General features: G+C 40.4%; 1 protein-coding gene across 3 annotated transcripts; it reads right to left on the bottom strand.

The window, feature by feature from the left end:
* Positions 1-4,132: 4,132 nt before the first annotated feature.
* RAE1 (ribonucleic acid export 1) lies at positions 4,133-24,317 on the bottom strand. Of its 3 annotated transcripts, XM_032218121.1 has the most exons (14): positions 24,233-24,317; positions 22,100-22,196; positions 21,338-21,442; positions 20,600-20,692; positions 19,998-20,084; positions 19,081-19,167; positions 18,229-18,300; positions 17,858-17,965; positions 17,233-17,339; positions 17,045-17,120; positions 15,178-15,372; positions 12,742-12,827; positions 10,415-10,448; positions 4,133-5,177 (listed from the first exon to the last, which is right to left on the bottom strand). In XM_032218121.1, exons 2-13 carry the CDS (start codon positions 22,187-22,189, stop codon positions 10,445-10,447), a joined length of 1,110 nt encoding a protein of 369 aa, XP_032074012.1. In that variant the 5' UTR covers positions 22,190-22,196; positions 24,233-24,317; the 3' UTR covers positions 4,133-5,177; positions 10,415-10,444. The 3 variants fall into 3 exon arrangements, with proteins under 3 accessions (XP_032074012.1, XP_032074013.1, XP_032074014.1); XM_032218122.1 differs by lacking the exon at positions 10,415-10,448; XM_032218123.1 differs by lacking the exons at positions 4,133-5,177; positions 10,415-10,448 and having other exon boundaries at positions 12,740-12,827.
* Positions 24,318-25,183: the final 866 nt, after the last annotated feature.

Raw genomic sequence — 25,183 nt, 5'->3', positions numbered from 1 at the left:
CCTAAAGCAGCTGGAGTTTTTAATTTTAATTTCCTGTAGTTTTATTTAACTTTTATTAGTTTAAGCTGATTAGGCCAAGCCTTCCAAACTTTCCCTTTTCAACCTGCAATAGATACAAATGCTGCCATCTTCCGGCTCAAGTAAAGTTTACAGTATCAACAATACTTCTTTTAAAAATTTGAAAATTCTTTAAAACATTTTTTTATCATTCATCCATATTTTTTTTGAAATTTACAGAGTGGGCAGTTAAATTTCTGAAAAACGGTTTTTCAGTGCCAGGCCAAATATCACATACACACGCATATATAAAAAAACAATTTCATAGAAAAGACTACCGTAATCAAAAGAAAAAAAGGAGAGAGAAAAGTGCATTAATCTACTTATTCATGCTTAGAAGGCACACTGCTTTCTTAGAAATTACGTTGCTTAGGAAGAACGTGTGGCACTTGCATGTTGCTTGAATCCCATCCATCACTTGTTTCTCTATTGGTTAAAAGTTTTTAATATCTATATAAATTAAAATGTAAATGTTCGTTTGTTCAAAATCTTAAATCTCTGAAAGTTCTTCATCAATTGCTTTGAAATTTTGATACAATGCTGCATTCGAATATGCGCATTTTTATATACCTACTATTATATAGATGTCACACCCGTGACAGGTAAAAACATGTTTTGAAAACCAGCGCCATCTGTTGGACGTAAAAGCAACACACACTATACTAAATATTTCACGATTCCATTTCAATGTTTCTGATTGCATTGTTATATTGAATTTTCATAGATTTCAATATATTTTCATTTTGATTTAAATATTTCATGTGACATTGCATTGGAATTGAGCTGTGTCGTTTACCATAGCGTTCATTTCGTGAGTATAGTATATTCGGAACAGTTCAGCCTCTCTCCAGCTTCGTCCCGACGGTCCCTTTATATGTGTGGCTGGGCTGTGGCCACACCCTTTCCCCTTTCTGCCCCACCTCCAATGAGCTTCGGCCATTTTCGCCAAGGGGAACCAAAGTCCTTCGGCCTCCGCCTCCCCTCTCTCCTCTGGCCAGGCCTTTGCTGTCTGTGGCGGGGCGGCGCCTGCGCCATCCCTCGGCCACCTCTCCCCGCCCTTAAGCTGGCTGGCCCCGTGTGCTCTCCACCCCCCCCTCACAACGAACGAGCTACGGCCTCACCAAGGCTGCTCTGACGGGCGGCGGTGTCAGCCTGAGGCGCAGTGGGGCTGGGGTGGCTGCTGGGTGCCCCGTGAGGCAGCGGCTGCAGCATCTCTGGATTGGGCCACAGCTGGTGGGGGCTGCCTCGTGTCTGTATCGCCAGGGGCTGTTCCTTCCTCCTCCTCAGGGGACGCTGGATGCCTCCTCTCACCACTGCCACTGAGGGAAGCTGGGGTGGGGGCCTCCTCCTCTCCTTCTCAGCTCAGCCGGGGCGGCACCTGAGGGAGGCATCACCATCATCAATGGCCGCATCGGGCCTTCCTCCCGCAGGCCCCAATTCAGCAGCAGCTGCAGCAGTAGCCTGACTCAGCGGCAGAGGCCCGAGAGAGTAAGAAGATGGTGCAGCCTGCGATGCTGCCTCGGTGGGCTGGCAGCAGCAGCAGCAGCACTGACTTGGAGGACTTCCCACCTGGCCTGCTGGCCCAGCCGATGCCGCCTCCACCACTGCCTTTCTCGATCCCCTCCTGCCCTTCCGGGATGCCTCCGCTGCAGAGCCCAGTGCTGTTCTTGCAGGGAGGCGTCGTCGGTCCAGCAGGCTCCCAGTTGAAGTGTGGCTTTCAGATCACCAGCGTGACCCCGGCACAGATCTCGGCCAGCCTCAGCTCCAACAACAGCATTGCCGAAGACACAGAAAGGTACGACGATCTGGACAAGTCGCACACCAAGGACTTCTCCTCAGAGATCCTGGACATCTTGCTCTCCTGGTCCTATTTGGGGGAGCCTGAGCGCAGCTCCTCCGAGATGCTCAACAACTTCCATGAGGCCGACACACCCAGCACCGTCTTCCCCACCAGCCTCGACTTGCCAGCAGCCCCGGGGCCTGACCAATGGCAGCACCCACCCGCCTACACCACTACACCCACAGGGGACACCCCCAGCCTCCCTCCCATGCTGGGGTCCCCCCACCCATGCCTGGAGGGGCCCCATCCAGCCCGCCGTTCCAGAGGCTGACCGTTGTGGGGAGCTTGGAGGATGCCAGGCAGGGGCCTGTGGGAGCATCCTCCATGGCAGCTCTGTAGATGTAGGGGGAGCCATGGCCGGTGCAGCGAGTGGCAGGGATCGCCTGGTGGGCAAGACCCTCATGAACCTTGCCACTGTTGGCAACGGGATGGCCCTGCCTGGAGGGAACCACCATGGGAATGTTTCTTTCTTCACATGCTGTTGGTAAATGTGCCCGGTCCAACGTCTTTCCAGCAATTGAAAATTGTTTCTCACATGGACAATTATATGTTGCGTGTTCTAGAGTTGGCAAACCAGACAATCTCTACATCTGCACAGACAATGGAACAACAAAAAATATTGCATACCCACAAGCATTGTGAAATTAAACATATTAGAAACTTGTGCTTTCTTTTTTCCATTTAACCAGACTGGGCCACAGCAACGCGTGGCCGGGTACAGCTAGTAGTTATATAAAAACTCCTTTTATAACCCTACAATCCTTGCTCGGGATAGAATTGTGGCTCCTGGATGGAGCTGAACATTTACTGGCTGGATGCCCTTCCTGATGCCTACACATAGATTTACAGATATTATCACCTTGCTTTAGTGGAAATTCCAGTTTTTAGTAAAGTTGTAGTGTTTCTGATTTGATCCTTAAAAGTATCTCAAAGGGATTGGGGTTTGCACAACTGATTTATTTATGTAACATTTTCAGTTGTTCAAGCAAAGCTCACTGCCATGTTGTATACCAGTTAACACAAATATCTGTAACAAAATGAGTATCAGTTAAAAACAAGTATAACAATTATTCAATAAGTGTAATGATTAATTGGCCTCATATTTATTGTGCTCTTTCAGTCGCTGTAATCATTCTGTCCCAAAAGCCCAAGGACTCTGCAATGGCTTAAAACAGCTACTCCTACTATGGAATTTGTACTTACCAAAATATTGGGGACACGTGTAGTCAAGTTGGGACTGGAATTTTGGTTATGAAATGATTCAGTCATTAAATGAGTCATCATGTGACCAGACCCATTTTGAATGCAAAGTTCCCAGTGGACTTTGCTTGTTGGGAGCAGACTGGGAAGGTTACAAATCGTGGTCTTGTGATTGCAGGACTCCACAACCGCTGTAAATGAGTTGGTTGCCAAGAGCCCAAATCGCCATCAGGTGACCGTGGGGTGTGGGTGAAGCGATGGTCATAACTTTGAGGACAAGTCATCGCCTTTTCCAAGGCTGTTGTAACTTTGAACTGTCATTGAATGATCTTAAGTCAAGGACCACTTGTACAGTTGAATGGCAAGATCAGCAAATGTGTATTAAGTTGATGGGGCAAACTGATTTCCGAAGCAACTTGAATGCAGATTTAAACAATTAGTAGAGAAAGGATAACATTTTTTCTGGGACCTTGCCATTTGCGATCCGTCTACAAGAAATCATCAACAGAGGAAAAGTTATACTGTAGATTTCTTCCAATACCTCTCTATCCAGATAAAGAAGAGTAAGTCATATGGTCAATCACCTACAACGAGGAAGAAATATTTTTATTCTATTTGCTCTTCATGAGACTTCAGTCTGCTTATACTACACATAACACTAGGGTGCAATGCTGGTGGTAGAAGAGCTCTATTAATCCTTGTTTTGTCAGCAGTGCCCCAAAACTGCCATTTATGAACATGTGGGAGGAATTATTAAAATTATCGCACTAGCAGTCCCTATATAATATTTTTAATACCTAGCAAGAACTGATCAATAAAAGATGAGTGCCAGAAACAAGAGGAAAAAAGGCAAGTTATTGTTTTGTGTGTGTGTGTGTGTGTGGTAAGGTAACAAATTCCCTAGGAAACAACAGGGTATAGAGTAGAATCCTCATGGTGAAAATTGTAAAATAAAACTTTTCTGCCATAAGCAAAACCAATATTTTTGTGAAATCATCACGCAGGTTCATCATTTCTCCACATAGTTTTGTCATAGTGTGGCAACCTATTTCAGAAATGGTTAATCTGCATTTTCTAATTTATTGTCTTTTCTGTATCACTTTGGGGCAATTAAGAGGTTCCGACAAGATGCCCAACTTTTATTTTAAATCATGGACCACTTGCAAATTGTTAGACAGCTTAGCGAGCCTCTTAGCAAACAGTTCAAATTCCAGCATGTACATATCTCGTATAGAAAAAAAAAATGCTGCTTTATTCAGTAGCACCATCATTGTTGAAAGAAACGTGTGAAAACCTGGGGCCTGAAGTTTAAGGGTTAATTCAACCAGGCTATGAAGTCTGTTCTGAGAAAATAAATCAAGGCCAAAGCATAAATAATAGTTGACTTTTCGATAGATTTCTTGAATGGAGTTCATTGGACCACAATGAAAAATCACCACTGAAGACACCTACACATTGTGCTGAAGATGATCAATGATAACAACCAGATAAGGACACTTGCTTAACTTTCTACTGCAATATACATCAAGGTAAACTTTTAAAGAACTTATAAAGATGGTATAAGAACCAGAACCAAGTTGGGGCAAAAATGTAAGAATCCCAACCGTGGTGAAAAGAACCGAAAATATTTTGTTCATGATTTTATAACTGTTCATATAATATGAACCTTTGAGAGATCTAAAATAAAATATTTTAAGCTGCTGTTTTTTTCCTGTTAAATATTCCACAATTCTGTTGGAGGAGGGAGGCAGTGCTGTTGTCATGCATAGTGTGATCCTATGCATAATTACTTGAAATTATGCCACAGGTTATAGGCCCACAGCCTTCAAGTACAGGTAGGAACAAAATGGCCAATGTACAACACTTAAAGTGAATGCAGTTCCCATAAAAAGAACACATTTTTAAAAACGAGGGAAAGGAAGAGACAACTGAGCATTTCTTTCTTTTCTTTTCTTTCTTTTTTTGATTTTTCTTATTTTGGCCTCAAAATAAGGCCGCACAAGGAAGAAGCCCAACTGACAGGCACGGTTAGTTAAGTTTCTGGTAGAAATTCCTTCCTCAGTTGAAGTTCTTGTGGCACCTTCAAAATAAAAAGGAACACAAGGATTTGTAAGAAAGGTTGCTTTAGAAATCATCTAATCCAAGAATGGGCACAAGGGTCCAAACATTTATTTTATGAACCAACTAACTCACAGTGTTAGAAATGGAAATGATAATTATTATGCTAAGATAAAACTGATCAATTCATTCCTACAAAATCTGTAACATTGTTTTGTTAAGATTCATTTATATATAATAATACATTATAAGAATAATTTTATTTAGCTTTGATGGTAATACTCTACTTCACAACTCCAAATTGTACTCTCCTATTACAGGTAGTCTTCAACTTACAAATATAGTTGAGACCAGAATTATCTTAAGTTGTGCAGGCCATTAAGCAAATCGTCACATGATCAACTAGATTTTCTGACATTTTTGTGGCAGCCATTAAGTGAATCAACATGGTCATTAAGTGAAAGCCACAGTCATTAAACAAATCCATTGTCTACAATAGGAATTCCCCCCCTGGAAACTGGGAGTAAAGGCCATCTGGCAAAGTCATAAATCAGGGTCATATGACAACAGGACACTACAAATCGCTACAAATGTGAGCTGGGCACCAAAAATGGATTATGTGCACAATTGTTGGAACTTTGAATTCTGGTCATAAGAACATTTGGGGGGGGGGGGGGGCTTACATCAAACATTTGCTAAGCAGCTGGTCATACATTAAGGAGTACCTGCTTAACAGGGCTGAGAAATATTTCAGATTTAAAAGGGAAAATCTTCTTTGGAACATGGTACCTGTTGGCAACTCCTAAAACTAAATACATGAAGCTCAGAGTGGAAGAATGATTCTTAGAAAAGATGTATTTTGCTGAATTAACTACAATTACTCAGTATGTTCCCCGCTACCCTTGATTTACCAGCAAGCGGTGCAAACTAAAATTTTGGGCTCTTTTGAAGATCTATTATTCTGAGATGCACACAAATAACTGATCTCTAAGCACATGCTTCAGCACCTTTTCCATGAACCTGAGCAGCTGCTAGAAAAATATAAAGAACAAAGCACAATTTTCAAAGCTGACAATATTATATACACACAAACACATTCATACTAAAAAGCTCAATTAAAAGGGTCTCACAATATTGTGAGTGCCTTTTGTTACTTTCTTTACGAAACATCTTAATTTGGCCTTAAGAGCACCCAACGTAGCATCGTAGATGCATTTACATCCTCAATGAAGCAAATCCTTGTTTTAGCACGTAAGTGAAGCTTCTCAAAATCATTCTTCAGAACTCAGCAATTAAAAAAAAGGAAAGAAACCCAGTCTGCCAAAAGCTTTACATCAGAAATGTAAAAGAACTTGAAATATATGAATTCCTTTAGACTGTTCTAATATTGTCCAAACATATATATGAGAAGGTACAGCATGATGCAGGGCACCTTTGAAAAAAAGCTTTGTGAACAAGCTTTTCTTTATGGCTACAGAACATTTTTGCAACATAAATGCTAGCAGAAACACACACATAATAAGCCAGTTTTAAAAGACAAAACATAATCAAACCTATGATATTCAATGGTAAATTATACTTTCAAGAAGATGTATTTTTAAGATGAAACATTTGAAAAGAAAATTGGCAAAAATGTAATTTAAATATCGCTCTTTTCTAAGTCCACATACTTACAATTTAAATCAGTCCATGTTGATGTTCTTGCTGTATCTCAAGTACTCAATACACTTTATAAAAAAACAGTATTTCTCCCTTGCTTCCAGTAACAGTATGTCAACCACGTATTAGAGTAAGTAATTCCAATTCATTCTCTCTCTCTCTCTCTCTCTCTCTCTCTAATCTAATCATCTAAATCTATCTACAGTATCTATGAACTGCACATGCTTGCGCTTGCTGACTTTTAAATGATTGACCTCAAATGAATAGTAATATTGGTTGTTCTTGCTTAACAATGGTAATTGGGACTCACCAGTGCAATAGTAAAGCACAATATCACATGGCAGTGTCTCCATTTACCATCAATAAGCAAGGACCACGCAGCTCATTAAGTGAGGCCCTCAAATGGCCGTTGGCTTCCAACCTCCCGCCAGCTTCCTCCACTGACTTTGCTAATGGGAGGCCAGGAGGAAAGGTGAAAATTGCAATCACATAAAAATGCATGACACTGCAGCTGTTGGAAATCTGGGTCAGTTGCTGAGCGGCTGGATCGTGATCACGTGACTGTGGGGCGGGGGGGGGGTATACTATAATAGCTAGAATTTCAAGCACTGGTCTTATTCAGTGCTGTTACAAGTTTCAACAGTCACTAAATGAGTGCTCGTTAAACAAAGACTCCATTGTATAGTTTACATTATTTTAAAAAGCACATTTAAGAAAACGCACACATACACAGAGTCCATGGCATGGCCTTAACTCCAGCATTTGCTGTATTGGAGCAAAATAGGCATGCTCTCCCCTCACATGTATTTTCCAGATAGACAAAAACTCCTTGAGAACTTGAGGAGGAAAGACAGAAGAGGAAACATTTGGTTTCTTTTATTTTCTCTCAAGGGCTCAGCTCCCTCCCATTATGGGCGTGTTGGAAACTGATGTCTGAGACACCATTTGTGATTTTTATCAGTACTCAATTCCCTATTCCATCCATTTGTCATTGCTCGGTATATTTGGCTACGTAATGTTAAATAGATATTGTACATTTTCTTATTTTTTTAAAAAATATTGGTGCTTTTGCCTTCTTTTAAAAGCAGGGGTAACTATTTTCTGTCACACATCTTAAAAGTTACTAGGCCCTGCAGATGATGCTACAGAACTTCCTATTCCATTACTACCAGTATTAGTGCTACTACTACTACCACCACCACCACCATTATACCTGGTTTTCAGGAAAGTAACTGCTCAAATTGAGATGCTCCCTCTCTCTTGTAAGCCAATACTAATGGAAGAAGAGCCAGCTCACATCATTTCCTTCCCTTGGAAAGACAACTGGTGGCAGTAGAAAAGTACTATGTAAGTGGTGCACCAGAAAATGTAGACCCTACGATGTTATCACTCTTAGACAACTTTTGAGAAAGGAGAGAGATTTTTCTATGAGCAGTCACAATCTGTCATGGCATCACAGAAAATATATCCTTTTCAAAAAAGGAAGAAAAAAATAACTAACAAAAACAACAATAATGAAGAAAACTAGACTGTAAAAACTGAAGTTCTATTAAATCTTTTCATCGATATGAAAAAGGCCAATTGAATGTTTCTTTAGAGAAAGGATTCTTCTACCTTATGAAGCAGTGACTTGATCCATTCACCTTATTTTAATAGATGGGAGTGGCTAGACTCCTGATGAAGATTTTACAGAGAAGACAACCATGCATAAGAAATAATGATATTTAAGGTATCTTGGTTCCGCCCCATTAAAGCACTTCACCTAGCACTTTCCCTAGAAGCCCAACAAATCATTGGTAGCCCAAATTAATAATCTGCCAATCTGCTTCTAAACCATTTGTAGTTTCAGAACCATTTTAAAAAGCAATGAATTGCAGAAGTTGAAATGAGACGTGACAAAATTGCAGGCAACTGTGGTTAAGCTCTCAGTTTGGAATTATAGTAGCACATGGCACATCTGCTGACATTTCTTAATGACTGTAGTAAATTAATAAGCATTATTGTTAAACACTAACTTCCATTCATTTGATGATAGCCTACTCCACCAATAGCATAGCAACTGGATTCTGGTTCATATTTTACTTTTGTTGTTTACCTAAAAGTGCCATTGTAAAGAAGCTATGTCTTAAAGTCAAATACCTGGAATTTATATTTGCAAAAAAGTAAGGCTGATACTACAATGCCAAAACTTAGTATCATAATTAGCTTTTGAAAAAATAGCTATCAACATAATGCCTGATTTGTCTATTCGTTTATTTTGCATAAAGCAAAGTTATCTTGCAAAGCCTGTTACAATTATTAATAGTTCAAATCTCTTGAATAAAAAGCACTATATTAATTGTGTGTTTTATAATGTATTACTCTAAAAAAACCAACTTTTACATAAATACAGATAGTCCTCAACATGGCAGAACTTCCATCGCTAAATGATGTGGTCATAAAGTGCAACCACATTGCTTAGCAACAGCAATATCTGCATGGATCACAAAGGGTGTGCAAGAGGCGGGGCATGGGTCATGAAGCATAGTGTGAGGCAGTCAGGAAGAGTGTGTGAGAGAGTGAGGAAGGGTATGGCACAGGTCAGGGAGGTGCAGCAATGGTTGGGGAATAGTCCCCTGAGCACGAGTACAGAAGGTCTGGGGAGGTTGTTCAGGGGAAGGAGACTTACCCCAGTAATTTGCAACCTTCCTGTTGGCTTCTCCACTGACTTTCTGAGGTAGCCGTCAGAGAAGGTTACAAATAGCAATCAGGAGGATCCAGGGCATTTCCAACTGTGTGAAACAGTTGCATAGCATCCAGTCTGCGAGAATGATCATAGGGATGCTGCAAGGGCTGGAATAACCATGATATAATTCATTCAGCGTAGCTGTAACTTCAAATACTCGCTGAATGAATGGTCACGGGTAGAGGACTATAACTATAGTCTAGTGCAGTGATCCCCAACCCCCGGTCCGCGGAGTACCTGGCACCGGGCCGCGCAGCGGCCGGGGGCCATGATCGCTTCAGCGGCCGGGGGCCATGATCGCTGCAGCGGCCGGGGGCCATGATCGCTGCAGCGGCCGGGGGCCATGATCGCTGCAGCGGCCGGGGGCCATAGTTTCTTTCTGTATGCAAATTAGGGCTAACTGGCACAAGGGGTGTTACTGGACCGCTGGTGGCACTCTGACGTCACCAGCGGCCCACCTCCCCCCTGTGTCCAGCGCCGCCCTTCTCATTCCTTTTCAGCGCTTCAGCGCTGGCCGATTCCTGAAAAAAACCTAAGAGCGCCTGCGCAGCTACGTAGGGCTAGCGTAGACAGCGCTAGTAGCGTAGCCTTGCACTTTATATTTATGTAATTGTATTTTATTTTGTAAGGCATGTTTAAATACAATAAAATAAAAATTGTTTAATCAAAACAATCTGATATATAAACAATCAATGTGTTGTCGCGAACAACGTCCCCCCACCCCTGCGCGCGCTCAGCGGGCCACGGTAAAATTATCAAAGGCTGACTGGTCCGCGGCGATAAAAAGGTTGGGGACCACTGGTCTAGTGAAACCAGGAGTACAATGCTCTGCATGAGTAATAGGGGTCACACACATAAACACAAAGAATGGTTACCTGCTAGAATCATAATGACTTCCATAAGATTTAACTGCAAAAATGAAAAACGCTTTTTTTATAATCAGAAAGAGTATACATTTAGTCTATATTACATTAGTTACAGTTCAGCACTCCGACACAAACATTTAAATATTTATGAGCCACTGTCTATGATCTAAAACAGCGCAATCAGATTCTTGCCATAAGCAGTAGATTAGGGGGCAGATCTGTTCTTCCTAAAAGCCTACTGCATGCAAAGCTGATTTCAAAATATTGGCATATACAAGTATTGATGCAGTCAGAGCTTCAGCATGCCAAATATGCATTTTCTTGTGGCCTTCACAGTGAAACTCTGGATTGATTTGAACAAAATACCGGGCATGCACATACCTGCCTAACTGCAGAAAGAATTCTCTGTAGTCCTACATCTAATCTCACAGATTCACATCAAAACAATCTATGGCTCTGTTGGGAGACATTTATGTTATGTGAACCTGAAGGTAACCTTTTAACAGTGGGTAGAAGAGGGTCATTATAGGAGATGCTAAGAAATCAAGAATCCTTGTAAGATACTAAACAGCATGAAAACATGTTGATTAAATTTCTTTCAAATTCAATTCTAGCAAGCACCCTCAGTTAAAACAGTATTAGCTAACATTGTTCTCATCAGATCCCTTCTAATCTCAACACAAATAGGAGATAGTATTGGGATGAACTGTCTGAAGCTGCACAAATTAACTTTTTAACTTAATGTTAGCCAACCAGGAACAACAGACATGCACACTTTATGTAGTAGCACAACCGTGTAGTTATTGAACTGAAAAGTGTAGCAAGATTACACGATGCATAGATAAGCATAGACTTCTCATTTACAGTGAAGTTAGTGATTGCCCTCTCTTAGAAGCAGATATATATATTAAAGAAGAGTCTGCTAAATAATTAGTAAGAGCAATTGCCAGCTGCCTTTATTTCACTGCCTAACTCCAGATTATAAGCATTTGACCATTCGCCTATTAATGTAAAAAACATATTAATTCAAATCAGTTTTATTTAAATAGTAGCAAATATTACAACATATGAACTTACAGAGATTGAATTGACAGAAATATCATCATATACAAGTTCTACAGTTTTGCTCCCATTCTTTATAAATAGCTACAGCATCAACCTTGAAAGAACAGTCCTTTGGCAGTCACACAGAAGATTCCAAAATGAAAACAAACCTCAACTGAAATAACATTATAAAAGTCTCCAAACCATTTCTATTTGGTGGTATTCTGATTTGATCCCCATGCTTGATGATGTTGAAACTGGCATAAAAATGCTGAGGGCAAACTGTTATTCTACTTGGGATATATCTGCGGGGATGGGACACCCCTGCATTTACAGTAGGGCACTGATTGGTTTACAGAAATAATCATATGCAACTGAGTCACAGAAGATATTCTAAAACACTGGTCCTTCATTTTTGTTGATACCACACAAGCATGGGCACAGTGCAATGTTAACATCTGTCCTGTTCATTCACTCATTGTCACTTAATGCAGACCCACAGAAATGGAAGGCAGGGTTCTAAGATTTAAAATTTTACAAAGATATACAGTATCATATGCTGCTTCTACATGATAAAGAGCATCAAGGCCAATAATTATCCTTTAAGGCATTGCCTAAAATTTCCAAGTTATGGTTGCATGCTAGAATTGCCCTCATCTCAAATATATATAGGCTTGGTCTAGCTTGGGATTTTTAATCACAAATTTATTGTTCACATTCATAGGTAGAAAAATAATGTATACAGAATAAAAATAAGAACACATTATTTTGTTCTAAGTGGACAGTCGTTTAATATTAAATTTTACATTTTCATTATAAAAAGAAAAATCATTGCCTTGAGATTTCATTGAAATAGAAAGCTGACCTATAAATATAACAATAAAATACACAAAAAGACTTCACTCACAACTGTCTTTTTAGGTTTATTTCCTTGATCCCAATTGTTAGCCTTTCTTTTATGGAATTCCATCAAGGAAACAAAAAAGAAAGGTGGGGATCTCTCAGATTTTCTGCAGTATTCATAATATGTTTTTCAAACTGACAAGTACCTTTAAAAGATGCAACTATTGTCTCTTGATCCAAAATGCAAGGATTTTGCCTCTATTAAGAAAAAGGACACATCTTCATGCACATGTCAGGCATTCCTTGCAAGGTAATTTTCCAGCCAACCAAATGTGCTTTGATGTTAGTTACAGAATGTCCTGCAAAGAATGAATAGGCAACTCCAAGGAGACTAAAGGAGAACAGGTGGCAGGAAAACAACATGGAATAATGGACAGAGTTATACTCACTACTTTTTATTTCTAGGTTTTAGTTCTTCAGCAGCATTGCGCAGAAATATATAGTTTTTCTTTTGGGGATTATAGAATTCATGTCCCTGGGGAGTAAAAAGGTTGAACACAACATTACATATAAACCTGAATCACGACATTATAAAATCAGGCACACAATATTTGTGATATTCAATTAAATTTTTCTTCATAATTACTGAGCAATCATTAATGCTATAGAAACCTTTAACTCAGAGTAAAGACCAGTTGTTCCTCAACTTAAAACTCTATGTGAAAATATATATTTGAAAAGTGGTTCCCCATTTAAATATCCATGTAAGGGCATTAAGAGATATTCTAATTGTAAGAGAAGTTAAACTCAGACGGTCAGCTAAAAAGCAAGATTGAAGAGAAACTAAGATTGAAGAGAATAAAACAATTGCTAAGTGACAGAAATGCCAATCCCAATTGCTGTTGTAATCTGAAGACTACCTGAGATTCTATCACCAATAGAGTGAAAGGAAAAGGAGAAATTATGTATTTGTATATAGTAAGAAAGAATAGATCTATTCATACTATGGCTAATGTACTAATTTTTCCAACAATCCTTGTTATCTATCATCGGAATACATAACACAACTGTAACAGATCTATAGGAGGTTTGGTATTTTCACCTTCTTACCTGTGCCACTTGTTAAAATTTGCAATTAAAACTTAATACTGATTTTCTACTTGGTACCAGGTCTTGCGCCACCTTAAGATGGGAGTTCAGTGGCATCAAAATGTTGAGGTGGAATCTGATGAGAATTCTTTTCTGAATCATGTACTATGCTTAATGCCTGTCATTAGCAGACATCTGAAAAATAAGTTTTCCTTACAAAAATGTGATTGGTATTCTGGAAGATTTCACATTTGCTAACGTAGTAGCTAATCACAATATTCTGTCATATTAGCAGTTATACAGGTAGCCCTCACTTAACAACCACTGTTCAGTGACCATTGAAAGCTAGGACAGCACTGAGCAATAGGTATTTATGACTAGTTCTTGGAGTTGTGACCACTGCAGTGCCCCCATGGTAATGTGGTCAATTGCTAGTTGATACCGTGTTTCCCTGAAAATAAGACAGGGTCTTATTTTCTATTGACCCCCAAAATATTGATTGGGCCTTATTATCCGAGGGGGGGGGCACTTATTGTTTTGGGGTTGCCGGGTAGCTGCTCTCTTGCGAGCAGGAGCCTGAAGAGCCAGGCACAGCCTCAGAGGCAAACGGTTGTGTTGCGCCGTTGCAGCAGCATAACATACCAGCCATGAGGTGACTACGCTCACGAGCAGCCACCTGGCAACCCGCCTTTCCAGCCGATCAGAGCGCCACTCACAGATGCAATGATATCCCAAAGGTGGTAAGCCGAGTGGTGTTCTGCCCTCCCCCTAGCTCCCACGGCTTGGCGCATTCAGGATACCCTTAGGTCAGTGCATGGCACTCTGCCCAGCTGGAAAAGGAGGCTGTTCCCCAGCTCGTGTGCCTCCCAGCCTCACCATGCCCTGGCCCAGCTCTCCCTGCAGGGCCAGGGTGCCGCAGCACTCCGAATATAACCTATTCTCTGGCTTCTAAACTCTGGAGATCCGCAGCGGAATCTTCTGGCAGCGGCCGCTCTGGGAGTACGCTCTAAGGTTGTGGGCTAGCTGGTGGGAGAGCGTATTCCCAGAGTGTACAACCATAGAGCGTATTCCCAGAGTGGCAACTTCCAGAAGACTCGGCATTCTACCTCCGTGCTTTGGGAGCCGCAGAAAGAGTCAGGTAGCTGCGGCGGCAGCAGAGGTGCCCTGGCTCTATAGGGAGAGTTAGGCAAGGGCATCGTGAGGCTGGGAGGCACACGAGTGGGGAGCTGAAAACCCACTTGTGCAACCCCCCTCTCCAGCCATGCAGAGCCCCAGTCACTGACCTAGGGGCATTCCGAAGGTGCCAAGCAGCAGGAGCTGGAGGGCGGTGAACAGCCGCTCATGCGGTTTGGTGATACCCCTAGGTCAGTGAATGGCACTGTGCCCGGCTGGAAAGGGGGTTTGTCGGGCGGCTGCTGCAACACGCAACATAGCCATTCGACCCTGAGGCTATGCCCGGCTCTTCGGGAGCCCGCTCGCAAGAGAGCAACCCCCTGGCAACCCCCCTCTCCAGCTGGGCACAGCACGACTCACCAACCTAGTGGTATCCTAAAGGTGCCAAGCAACGCGAGCCTTTGCCCCACTCCCACCCCGTTCCTGCGGCTCGGCACCTTTGGGCTACCGACAGGTCGGTGAGTGGTGCTCTGCATGGCTGGAGGGGGGTTGTCCAGGGGGTTTATTTTCAGGGGAGGGCTTACATTTTTGCCCACCTGAAAAATGTGGCATTGCCTTATTATCAGGACATGTCATATTTTTGGGGAAACACGGTAGAAATTATCTTAAGCAAACTCAATTACCTTTGACCAGTCATAACTAGAAGCATATGCAAATATGTTGCCATTATGGTTGAAGCAACAAGCAGATATCGGCTGGTCTAGCTGTTCAGATGTTTTTAGCTTTGTCCGCGCATCTTTATCCCAGAAACTGAATCTGCCATCAGACCCCACAGTTGCAAGAGTGCCGTGGGCAGGATGGAAGGCAATCCCATTTACCTGTTAAGTAAAAGTTAAAGTATAATTTGAATGTTCACATGCTCTCAGTAATGAAGATTGAAGCCCCACCTTACCAAGCTTATAATTTAAAAAGTATGAGAAAAAAGCTTTGTAGTTGTGGCACAAAAAAGTTCCAAATAATAGCTCCACTTTACTCTGCAACAATCAAATCCAGGTCCAATTCTGGCACTTTATTTTAGGAAAGATTTACAATAATTGGAATCAGTTCAGTTAAGTGAAATAAGAATGAACTGGAAACCTAAGAGAGACAGAAGGATCTGAAAATATTTAACCTCGGGACAAGACTAAGAGTCATATGGCAGCACTCTTCAAATACTTGAAATGATATATCACAAAAGAAAAGCACAACCTGTTATCTACTATTTCGGAATTCCACCAAATAGTGGATTCAATATACAGAAAAGCAAAGCCCAAGCGAATGTTAGGGAAAAAAACAACTCTTCCTAACTGTTAAAGCAGTTTGATAATGGCTGCAATTGCTAAATACAGTGGCCTCTCCTTGCTGGTTGCGTTCAAGTGGAAAGTAGACAGTTATCTGTCAGAAATACTTTAGGTTAGCTTCCCATGGATTCAGAGTCCATCTCATGGACTGGATTCAGAGAATACACCTTTGAACAACATGATTCTTAAACAGCCAGTATTCTTCACAACTGGTTTAGTAATCTGAGTTTAGATTCAGCAATATATGGTAGGCTGCCAACTGCAAACTCTGCTTTAGACAATGAGAGACAGTATTGCTTTCCCATATAGAGTAGTGATTAAAGCACTCACTTCCATTACTTTTCTCACCATATTTTATTCTTGTAAAATGATTGCAATTAATTTATAAGGGAAAGAATGATGGGAGCCATTGGTCAAGTAATGCAAGCATTTGAAGTAGGAAGGATTGTTCTTTTCATTTCCTCAAGCTAAAGCATAATTGCTTTATCTGTAGAATTTTAATCAGAACCAAGGCATACTGTAACTTCTTTTTCTTTTGTATTAGCAAAATTCTGAATCCTACTTATCAAATAAATTAGAGCAGTGATGACTAAACTTTTTGCTGTTGGGTGCCAAAAATGCGAGTGCACCCATAATGCAAATGCCCTGCCTCATGCGTATGTGCACACAACACCCTCCCATGCTCCCCCCCCCCCCCCAATGCATGCCGCACTACTTACCTCCAAGCTGACCTTGGTATTTCCTCCTGGGGGTTGGGGGAGGCCATTTTTCACCCTCTCCAGGCTTCAGGAAAGCCTCCAGAGCAGCTCCCCTGCCCCCTGGAAGCTGGAAATGGATCGTTTCCGAACTTCCGGTAGGCTCGTTGGGCCCATTTTTGCCCTTCCCTGGCTTCAGAGGCTTTCCTGAAACATGGGGAGGGTGAAAATGTCCCCACCCGCCTTCTAGAAGGCCGAAAATAAGATGGCGGCAGGTGCATGTACTTGTGTGCCGACAGATATGGTTGTGTGTGCCACCTGTGGCACGCGTGCCATAGATTTGCCATCACGTTACTAGAGCTTGTCAGAGTAGGTTTCCACTCAGATGTGTGATACTAAGTGAAAATGTACTGATTTGAAAACAGCAATTCTTTTTGTAATTTATTATAAATATCCATTTTTCTCCTTTAATTTGTCCTAGAGGAAACTTACTGTACAACATACAAAATACTTACTGCATAGATATCCTGAGGCGCAGAGGTGTTTGTACCATTGGATCGATGGCATTTGAAGGTAAAGTTGTCTTTGGCGCTGAAAAAAAATGCATTCTTTCACTTCACATTGCATGCAACACAGAGTTATTCTAAAAGCCTGCACTTCTTGGAATTCAAAAGTAAACAGGAGATCATTGCCAAATACTTACGGATTTGGTGGATTAATATAATGAATGGCAACTCTTCCTTCAATACTTCCAAGGGCAAAGCCTGTTGGTTTGTTCACTTTGTCTTTGAAAATAGCCACACAGCGATGCTAAATAAAAGGGACTGTATTTTAATCAGTACTTTCATATATGGCAGTTACAGCTTTCTAATTATCCCATTAGAAATAAGAAACCAATGCTAGCATTCAGGTAGTCCTTAATTTACAACAATTTAGTGACTGTTCAAAGTTACAATGTCACTGAAAAAGTGACGTCATCCACACATACGACCATTGCAGTATCCTCAAGGTCAAGTGATCAAAATTCAATTGCTTGGCAACTGACTCATATTTATGATAGCTGCAGTGTTCCGGGATCATGTGATCACCCTTTGCGACCTTCTGACAAGCCAAGTCAGAAGCAGATTTACTTAACTGTGTTGCTAACTTAACAACTCTAGTGATTCACTTAACTGTGGCAAGATAGATCGTAAAATGGGGCAAAATTCACTTAACAGATGTCTCTCCTACCAATAGAAATTTTAGACTGAATTGTATTTGTATGTTGAGGACGATCTGTTACAATTAAAAACAAGCCATACTGGGGAAATCAAGAAAACTCAGGTTACCTGATGTTTAAGTGGAGAGTCTATCCTTCTAAATTCAGAAGGCTGATTCTCTAACTGGTAAACTATCAAGCCCCTTTCTGCAGTAGCAACAACAGCCATGGGATATATCTAAAACAGGAGAAATTGTGTGAGAGTACAGACAGAGTTATGTAGTAAAAAGTGTTTTATTTCACATTCACACCTAAACAGGAAAGTATTTAATACAAAATTCAATCACATGCTTTTTTCCTGCAGTAACTGTACATCTATTTCATTATCATAACACATAATACAAATACCACTAATTACCACAATATAGAGAAAAGACTGATAGTCAAGCATGGCATGATTCTAACAAATCAAGGCCCGAAGGCTTCTGAAATTCATCTTACCACATCAGCACAATAGCATCGTTCAGGCAACTGTAGCATCATCATTGGAGTGGGTGTTCGTGTATCCCAAAACTTAAAAAAAAAAAGTTCAATAAGGCCTCAACAAATTCTTTTATATAGTAGCAGAACGATCATTCATCATTTCACTTTGAAAAGCCTCCAAACCCTAACCAAAATTGATTCAGGAAATATAATATAATGAATGTGGGAGGCTGAAGGTACAAATGAGCAAATGGTTGAATAAGTCATGCTTGGGCTCAGTTCTTACCTTTTCAACTGAATGAATAAGGATCAATTCAAAAGACTTGCAAGCATTTTTTATATTGGAATTTGATATACTTAGATAAGATTCTTTTTGGTGGAACTCTCAATATTGACCTCTACCATTTGAAGTGCTTTAAGCATGGCCCAGTTTCTGAAAATGTACTTTTTTATTGATATAGATAATTCTCTGGAGCATTCATCTGTATTTTTTATTATGCTTAAAAAACTGCATTTTTAAAAAGCATTGCTAAAAAAGTGTTACAAATATAATAGACAAAAACAATTGCTCCTAATTGCAAAAAGTTCAAAGCATTTCATATATATCCATTATAATACCCAGAAATATATTGGCACTAACTTGGAAAGAATATGTTAAATGGATATTGTGGAATAGAGACTTCTCTCAATAAATTACTTGAATCAACCATTAGATTTCACCCTCAAGTACATTCACTTGGAAATAAGCCTGACATTTACAGGAATGCATTACACTTTATTCTAGTACGTACTAGCAATTTTTTCCATAATAATTATTACACAGAACTGCATAAAACCTTTTTACACATCAAAAAAACATACAAGTCTTACCTTTAATGTTTTATCCCAACTTCCAGTCATCACACAACTATAATTTGGTGCTTTAATCCAATGGATGGTCTTTACAGGAGCTTCATGCTAAATAATGTTTAAAAGAATTCTTTAATCAATTTCCATTCATGCAATTACAGATTTCACTTTTCTGTAAAAAAAAAATGGCCTAGCCTTGCTTTTGTAATCCCTTTGGTAAGGCTCTTACTTCTTTCCTGTGCTCTTCCATTTAATATCGACTTGTTACATTTTTGGTCCCATTAAAAACACATCACGTTTTAATTCAAACCCACAGATCTCACTCCATTAGCACCAAGTTCATTATATTTAAGTTCATAGTTTTCAAATATCTGGAAACTACCTCATAGAGAAGGAATAATTTGAAAAGTGTATATTACATTCCAATAAAAAAATATAATCATTTTTTTATTCCACTTAAGAAAAAAGTGTCTTAGGGATAAGACTGTGTAATCAAAGCATCATGTATACTTTCTTCCCACGCAGTTCCATCATTTAAAATATTGACAAAGATTTGTATCCTTTCTTAGAAATTAGAATTAAGTGAGGCCACTTTAGTATACATCAGTGGTCCCCAACCTTTCCTACTCCAGACCGGCAGCAGGGGGGTGGGGTATGGTTTTACGCATGCACCCTAATCCTGCGCATGTCAAAATGGAGCTTTGTGTGCTTGCCCGTTTGGTTTCCAACAGGCAACAGACTAGTTCTGATCCACAGACCAGAGGTTGAGGACTCCTGGTATGCACAGTCACTCAGTTTGAGTATTCTGCATTCTGCAAGGAAACTTTTAAGTACTGTTTCTAATAAGCTGTCCCCCTCCATTTTGTGGGAGAAACGTTCATCAAAAGCTTTGTGTTGAATTTGTTACAAAGAAAACAATGTCCATTTGAAAATTGTACCTGTGCGATTTGTATTGCTTGATTGCTGTTAAGATCCCACATTTTGGCAGTTTTATCACAAGACCCTGTGAAAACTTTACTTCCGTCCTATTAAACAACAGAGAACAAAAAAACCCTATGTACTCCATAATGCATACTGAGGGTGGAGACATTTTAAAAAGAAATACAGGTAGTCCTCGATTACAGTTCATTTAGTGATAATTCAAAGTTACAATGGCACTGAAAAAAGTGACTTATGACTATTTTTCATAGTTACGTCCTCTGCAACATTCCCAGAATCATGTGATCAAAATTCTAAGAACCATGTTACTAACTTATTAACTGTATTGATTCACTTAACAACTGTGGAAAGAAAGGCCATAAAATGAGACAAAACTCATGTAATAAATGTCTGTTATTTGGGCTCAATTGTGGTCATAGGTTGAGGACTACCTGTACTGTGATTTTCAATGGTTAAACCTCTAAAATAGGGGTGTTTTTCTCATTCCAGGATAATTTCCTCCACTATTGCTTTCAGACAGTGGTTTTGATCTCACACGCCTCCTCCTCTGAAAACCACTATAAAATTTTAAGTACATCTCTTCCAAAATAATGGAACTTACATCACTCCAGCAAACATCTAGTACTGGTCCTGTATGCATCTGTTGGGCTTTTGGAATAGTTTGCCCGTTGTCTTGGATTTCCCAACAACGAACCTGAAATAAATGGAGACTTTTGTAAATATGAATTAAATAGCACTTGAATGTAAGTATTTTACCCTGTCTTTTTAACAATTAAGTACATTTAGCTTTATAAAAATGCAACAAGGTGTTAAGATTACACTACATCCCCCCCACCGAAGCTCAATTCAAGGCCTTTGAGATCAATTTATATAGTAACTGGGCCACACTTCTCTTAGTAGTTTTCCATTCCATGAGAGAATGGTTCATTAAATAGAAAACTGAAACTGGTTTTTTGATGAAACAGATACCAGCTCATAGAAGCCCAAGCAGCAATACCACCTTGCTCCAGATTTAGATATTGTAAACTATTTTTCAAATTTAGTGCATCAGTTAATAGAAATTTGATGAAATGAAATCAATTAGTAGTCCAGTCCTGAAATTTTTACCTAACTCATTTCCATTTTACTACTTTAAAACAAACTATTAAATTGCAGCACTTCTTCACTGCTAATACTTTGCTACAAGCTCACTTTGTCTCATAGAGGATGCAGTTACCTTAACCATTTCCCACTTATGGATATCACATTTTGTCTGCTAGATGCAGTCATTTTCCTTGCCGGAAATGCAGGGAAAGCTGAACGCATGATATGCCTCTATCTATTTTCATTTGTTACTTACATCATTTGCCCATGATCCTGCAATAAGGAAATTACCCGGCAATGTTGGTGGGCTGAAAGCCAAACAACCTATGCTGTCATCAGGTGGAGAAGTAACTTCAATATCCTGGAAAAAAGTCAAAGTTAAACATGTTGTAAACACATACACTTTTCAAAAATCCAATTAGAAGAGTCAAATTGAGAGTACACTTCTACAATGGGAAAAAAACCTTAGAAAAATAAAATTACAGTTTTCTCCAATAAATATCATTGTATCAAAAATGATATGCTACAGAAAACATACCCACATAACCTAAAATTGATGTTTTGTAAGCAAAAGGTAAATATCAATTAAATATAACACTTTATAAGATCAATATACTACTCTTTCTCCTTTCCTTTCTTTGGTCAAAGAACCTATTAAATTTTTTAAAGCTATCGAAGTTTGCATACTTCAAAAGTAAAATGGAAATATGAAATGTCAAGCTCTTTTAAAAAATAGCAGAGGCTTGTGTCTTTGTGTGAGGTCTAAAGCACTTTTTTCTGAATATTCTTAAGGCTCTACAACTGTAGTAGCTATTTGAATGACAGTTCTAACAGCTACTTTATTGCAGTCTCAAAATCTCACAGCAATAATGCATAAACTTAAACCAATATTTGAATTCAGCCAAAGGAATTATACACATACACTAATAGGCAAACCTGCCATCTCTTAAATTTAATAATTTTCAAAATATTTATGTGAAGTGATTTAGTTTTTCTCATGGCATCCAGAACTTAATACCTTCATTGGGTTGTGATTATCTGTAGCAGTGCTGCCAAACATGCTGGTGCCTCCAGTTCCAAATCCTGATGTTGACCCAAACAAACTCATCTTGGTCCTGTTATAAGAATGCAAATGAATTTCTGGAAGTTATTTATTATACAGGGTGTTCAAAAATCAATATAACATATTAAATAACTCTTATTGATAATATAGGCTGCTTTTATAATTGAAAACAGTTTACATATAAATAAATGTAAAAACACCATCACCACATGCCTCATTTTTCATCTGCAGTTACTCTCTAGACAGGTGATATCTGTCGTAGGCTTAAGGCCCTTTCCAGCACATTATTATTTACAGTACTTGTAAAATCTTTAGTCTGAAACCTTATCTAGCTTAAACTTCAAAGTTGCTTGTTGTGAGACATACATGGGCTTAAGCACTCCAGTATCTTCTACAACCTATTTAATCTTGGGTTTATACTTTCAACTGAAATTTATTTAATCTGTATATACTAGCCACATTATCTTTTTATTTTTAATGGGGAGAGCTTTCTTTACAAATTTTAATGTTTCTTAAAGTACATTATATTACAATACATTCTAGGACAGCCAATAAATAATACTTCGCTGAATGGAACATGTCCTTGGGCAGAATCATAAGGGTATTCCTTAGATGGGAATTAGAGCTACTTTGATGCAAGGATTTGAGTACTGGGAGACAGTGAGTTTGAACAGATCCCACTCCCTCCCCTCTGCCTCTGCCCCTCCCCTCATGTCATTAGATTTTAATGTTTGGTTTTAATTTATTTATGTTTTAATGTATATGTATACATTTTTTATGATTGTGAGCTGCCCAGAGTTACCCTGTGGTAAGATGGGTGGCCAATAAAAAAGGAAGGAAGGAAGGAGGGAGGGAAGGAGGGAGGGAGGGAAGGAAGGAAGGAAGGCTCTCTTAGGCATGTCCCAAAAGTGCTTTTTCAAGAGGCAACTGGACTTTCTTGTTTTTTTTTCCTTTTTGAAGATGTTTTACTTCCTTTCCAAGAAGCTTCTTCATCTCTGACGGGATAGTGGGGAATGGAAGGATTACTATCCTGTCAGAGCTGAAGAAGCTTCCTGGATGAGAAGCAAAATGTCTTCAAAAAGAAAAAAACAAGAAAGTCCAGTTGCCTCCTGAAACAGCACCTTTGGGACCACCATGACCTAGATGACTGAGAATCTCTACAGACTCTCTTGGGCATAAAAGATTGGGTGACGTCTGGTCAGTCACTCTCAACGAAACCCACCTCATAGGAGAAGTAGTATTTATATATTTCTCATCTTGAGATAGATCTATCTATCCATCCATTTATTTTTTTAAATTTGGCAACTTTAGAATGGCAAGACCTCGACTCCCAGAATTTCCCAACCAGCAATCAGGCTGAAGAATTGTGTTAAAGTTGCCAAATTTGGAGGAAAAAAAACTGGTATAGTTTTGGTCCCATTGCAATCAATAGGGTCGCCCTTCTGAAGCGATGTGGATGTTACCATTAGATCATTCCGGTATGGACTCAGTAGTACTCTTGACAGCAGGATTTTGGGTTTCCATGGGAACCAAAATGTCCCGTTGGGTGGCCAATTTTACAATAGAATAGAATATTCTGTTATTTTAATTCAGAAAGTCTCCCTTCAGACTCAGCGAGTCTCCCCCCCACCCAAACCCAGCCCTTTGCCTGACTGATGGACAGCGAGGACCCAGATCGTATCTGTCTTCCTATCTCGCCACGAGTGGGGACTGCAGGTCCAATAACCTCAGGTGAGCCGGCTGGGAATTATGGGGAGCGGTCCAACGCACCGAAAGACGGGGTGCCGGTTAAGGGAAGAGCACGCCCGACTAGGATGCGGTAGAGGGCAGGCGCCTGCTCTCTTCCGATCAGAGTTGGGGAAGTAAAGGAAGCTATTTAGCTCGTAGTTTTAACGGCGCGCCATCCGCCTCAACGGTCCTCAGAAAAGGACAGGGACCCAGAGAGCGAAGCAGGAGGATGGACGGAGCCCTGGCCGACGTTAAGCCGCCTCGCCTCTCTCGGAAACCATTTTCCGGAGGGGAGACTTATCCGAAGAGGCAGACACGCGACTCGGCCCTGCCGAGAGGAGGGAAAAAAATTACACCCACCTATCAATCCTCCACTTCCCTCAAGCCAACACGCCGGTCGGGACGGTTGGGATTATCCGCGAAGCCTAGGCCCTTCTTCACTGCGCATGCGCCAAGCCAGGTTCGTTCTCATTCGTCCACAGAACTGGCGGGTTAGTGGTGGGGCGTGACGTGTCGGCGTTTGTCCATTTCGCTGGGTGGGCGATCTTCTTGCTGCGCGTGCTGTAAAAGTAGCTGGTCAGACTTGGGGTCTCGGGCTGTGCTAGATGCTCACTCTCTCAGCCTCCTGACCCGCCTCACAGTGCTTTAAAGCCCTCTCTAAGTGGTTTACAGGGCCAGCATATTGCCCCCAACAATCTGGGTCCTCATTTTACCCACTTCAGAAGGATGGAAGGTTGAGTCAGCCTTGAGTCGGTGTCCCAAAGGTGCTTTGTCAAGAGGCAACTGGGCTTTCTGGATTTTTTTTGAAGACGTTCAAAGAAAAAAAGAGCTGAAGAAGCTTCTTGGATGAGAAGTGAAATGTCTTCAAAGAAAAACCAGAAACTCCAGTTGCCACCTGAAAAAGCACCTTTGGGATAACCATGACCTGGATGATTGTGAATCTCCAGAGACACTTGAGTCGGTGAGATTCGAACTGTGGATGCTAATGATTCCATATGTATCCCAAAGGTGCTTTTTTCAAGGAGCAACTGGACTTTCTAGGGTTTTTTTCTTTGAAGACGTTTCACTTCTCATCCAAGAAGCTTCTTTGGCTCTGGCCGAATGGTGGGGAATGGAAGGATTTATACTCCTTGCACACAGCTGGTTATTTGCATTCTTTTTACAAAGTTGTTGAGGCCACTTGGAGCTTTCTTCAATCAGAACAGAAGAAGCTTGGATGAGAAGCGAAACATCTTCAAAGAAAAACCAGAAAGTCTAGTTGCCTCTTGGAAAAAAGCACCTTTGGGACAACCATAACCTGGATGACAGAGA

This window comes from Thamnophis elegans, chromosome 5 (genome assembly GCF_009769535.1).
Source record: "Thamnophis elegans isolate rThaEle1 chromosome 5, rThaEle1.pri, whole genome shotgun sequence".
NCBI classification, from domain to species: domain Eukaryota; kingdom Metazoa; phylum Chordata; class Lepidosauria; order Squamata; family Colubridae; genus Thamnophis; species Thamnophis elegans.
This window is presented reverse-complemented; position numbering and strand designations above follow the sequence as displayed.

What these genes read in the sequence shown, in the direction of transcription:
- RAE1 (XM_032218121.1), bottom strand. Translation starts at nt 22,189, where the DNA reads ATGAGTTTGTTTGGGTCAACATCAGGATTTGGAACTGGAGGCACCAGC. An exon ending in CAGGATCATGGGCAAATGAT is followed by an intron (nt 20,693 to 21,337) that starts GTAAGTAACAAA and finishes CATTTATTTCAG; the next exon opens with GTTCGTTGTTGGGAAATCCA. An exon ending in CTAGTTATGACTGGTCAAAG is followed by an intron (nt 12,828 to 15,177) that starts GTAATTGAGTTT and finishes TTTACTCCCCAG; the next exon opens with GGACATGAATTCTATAATCC.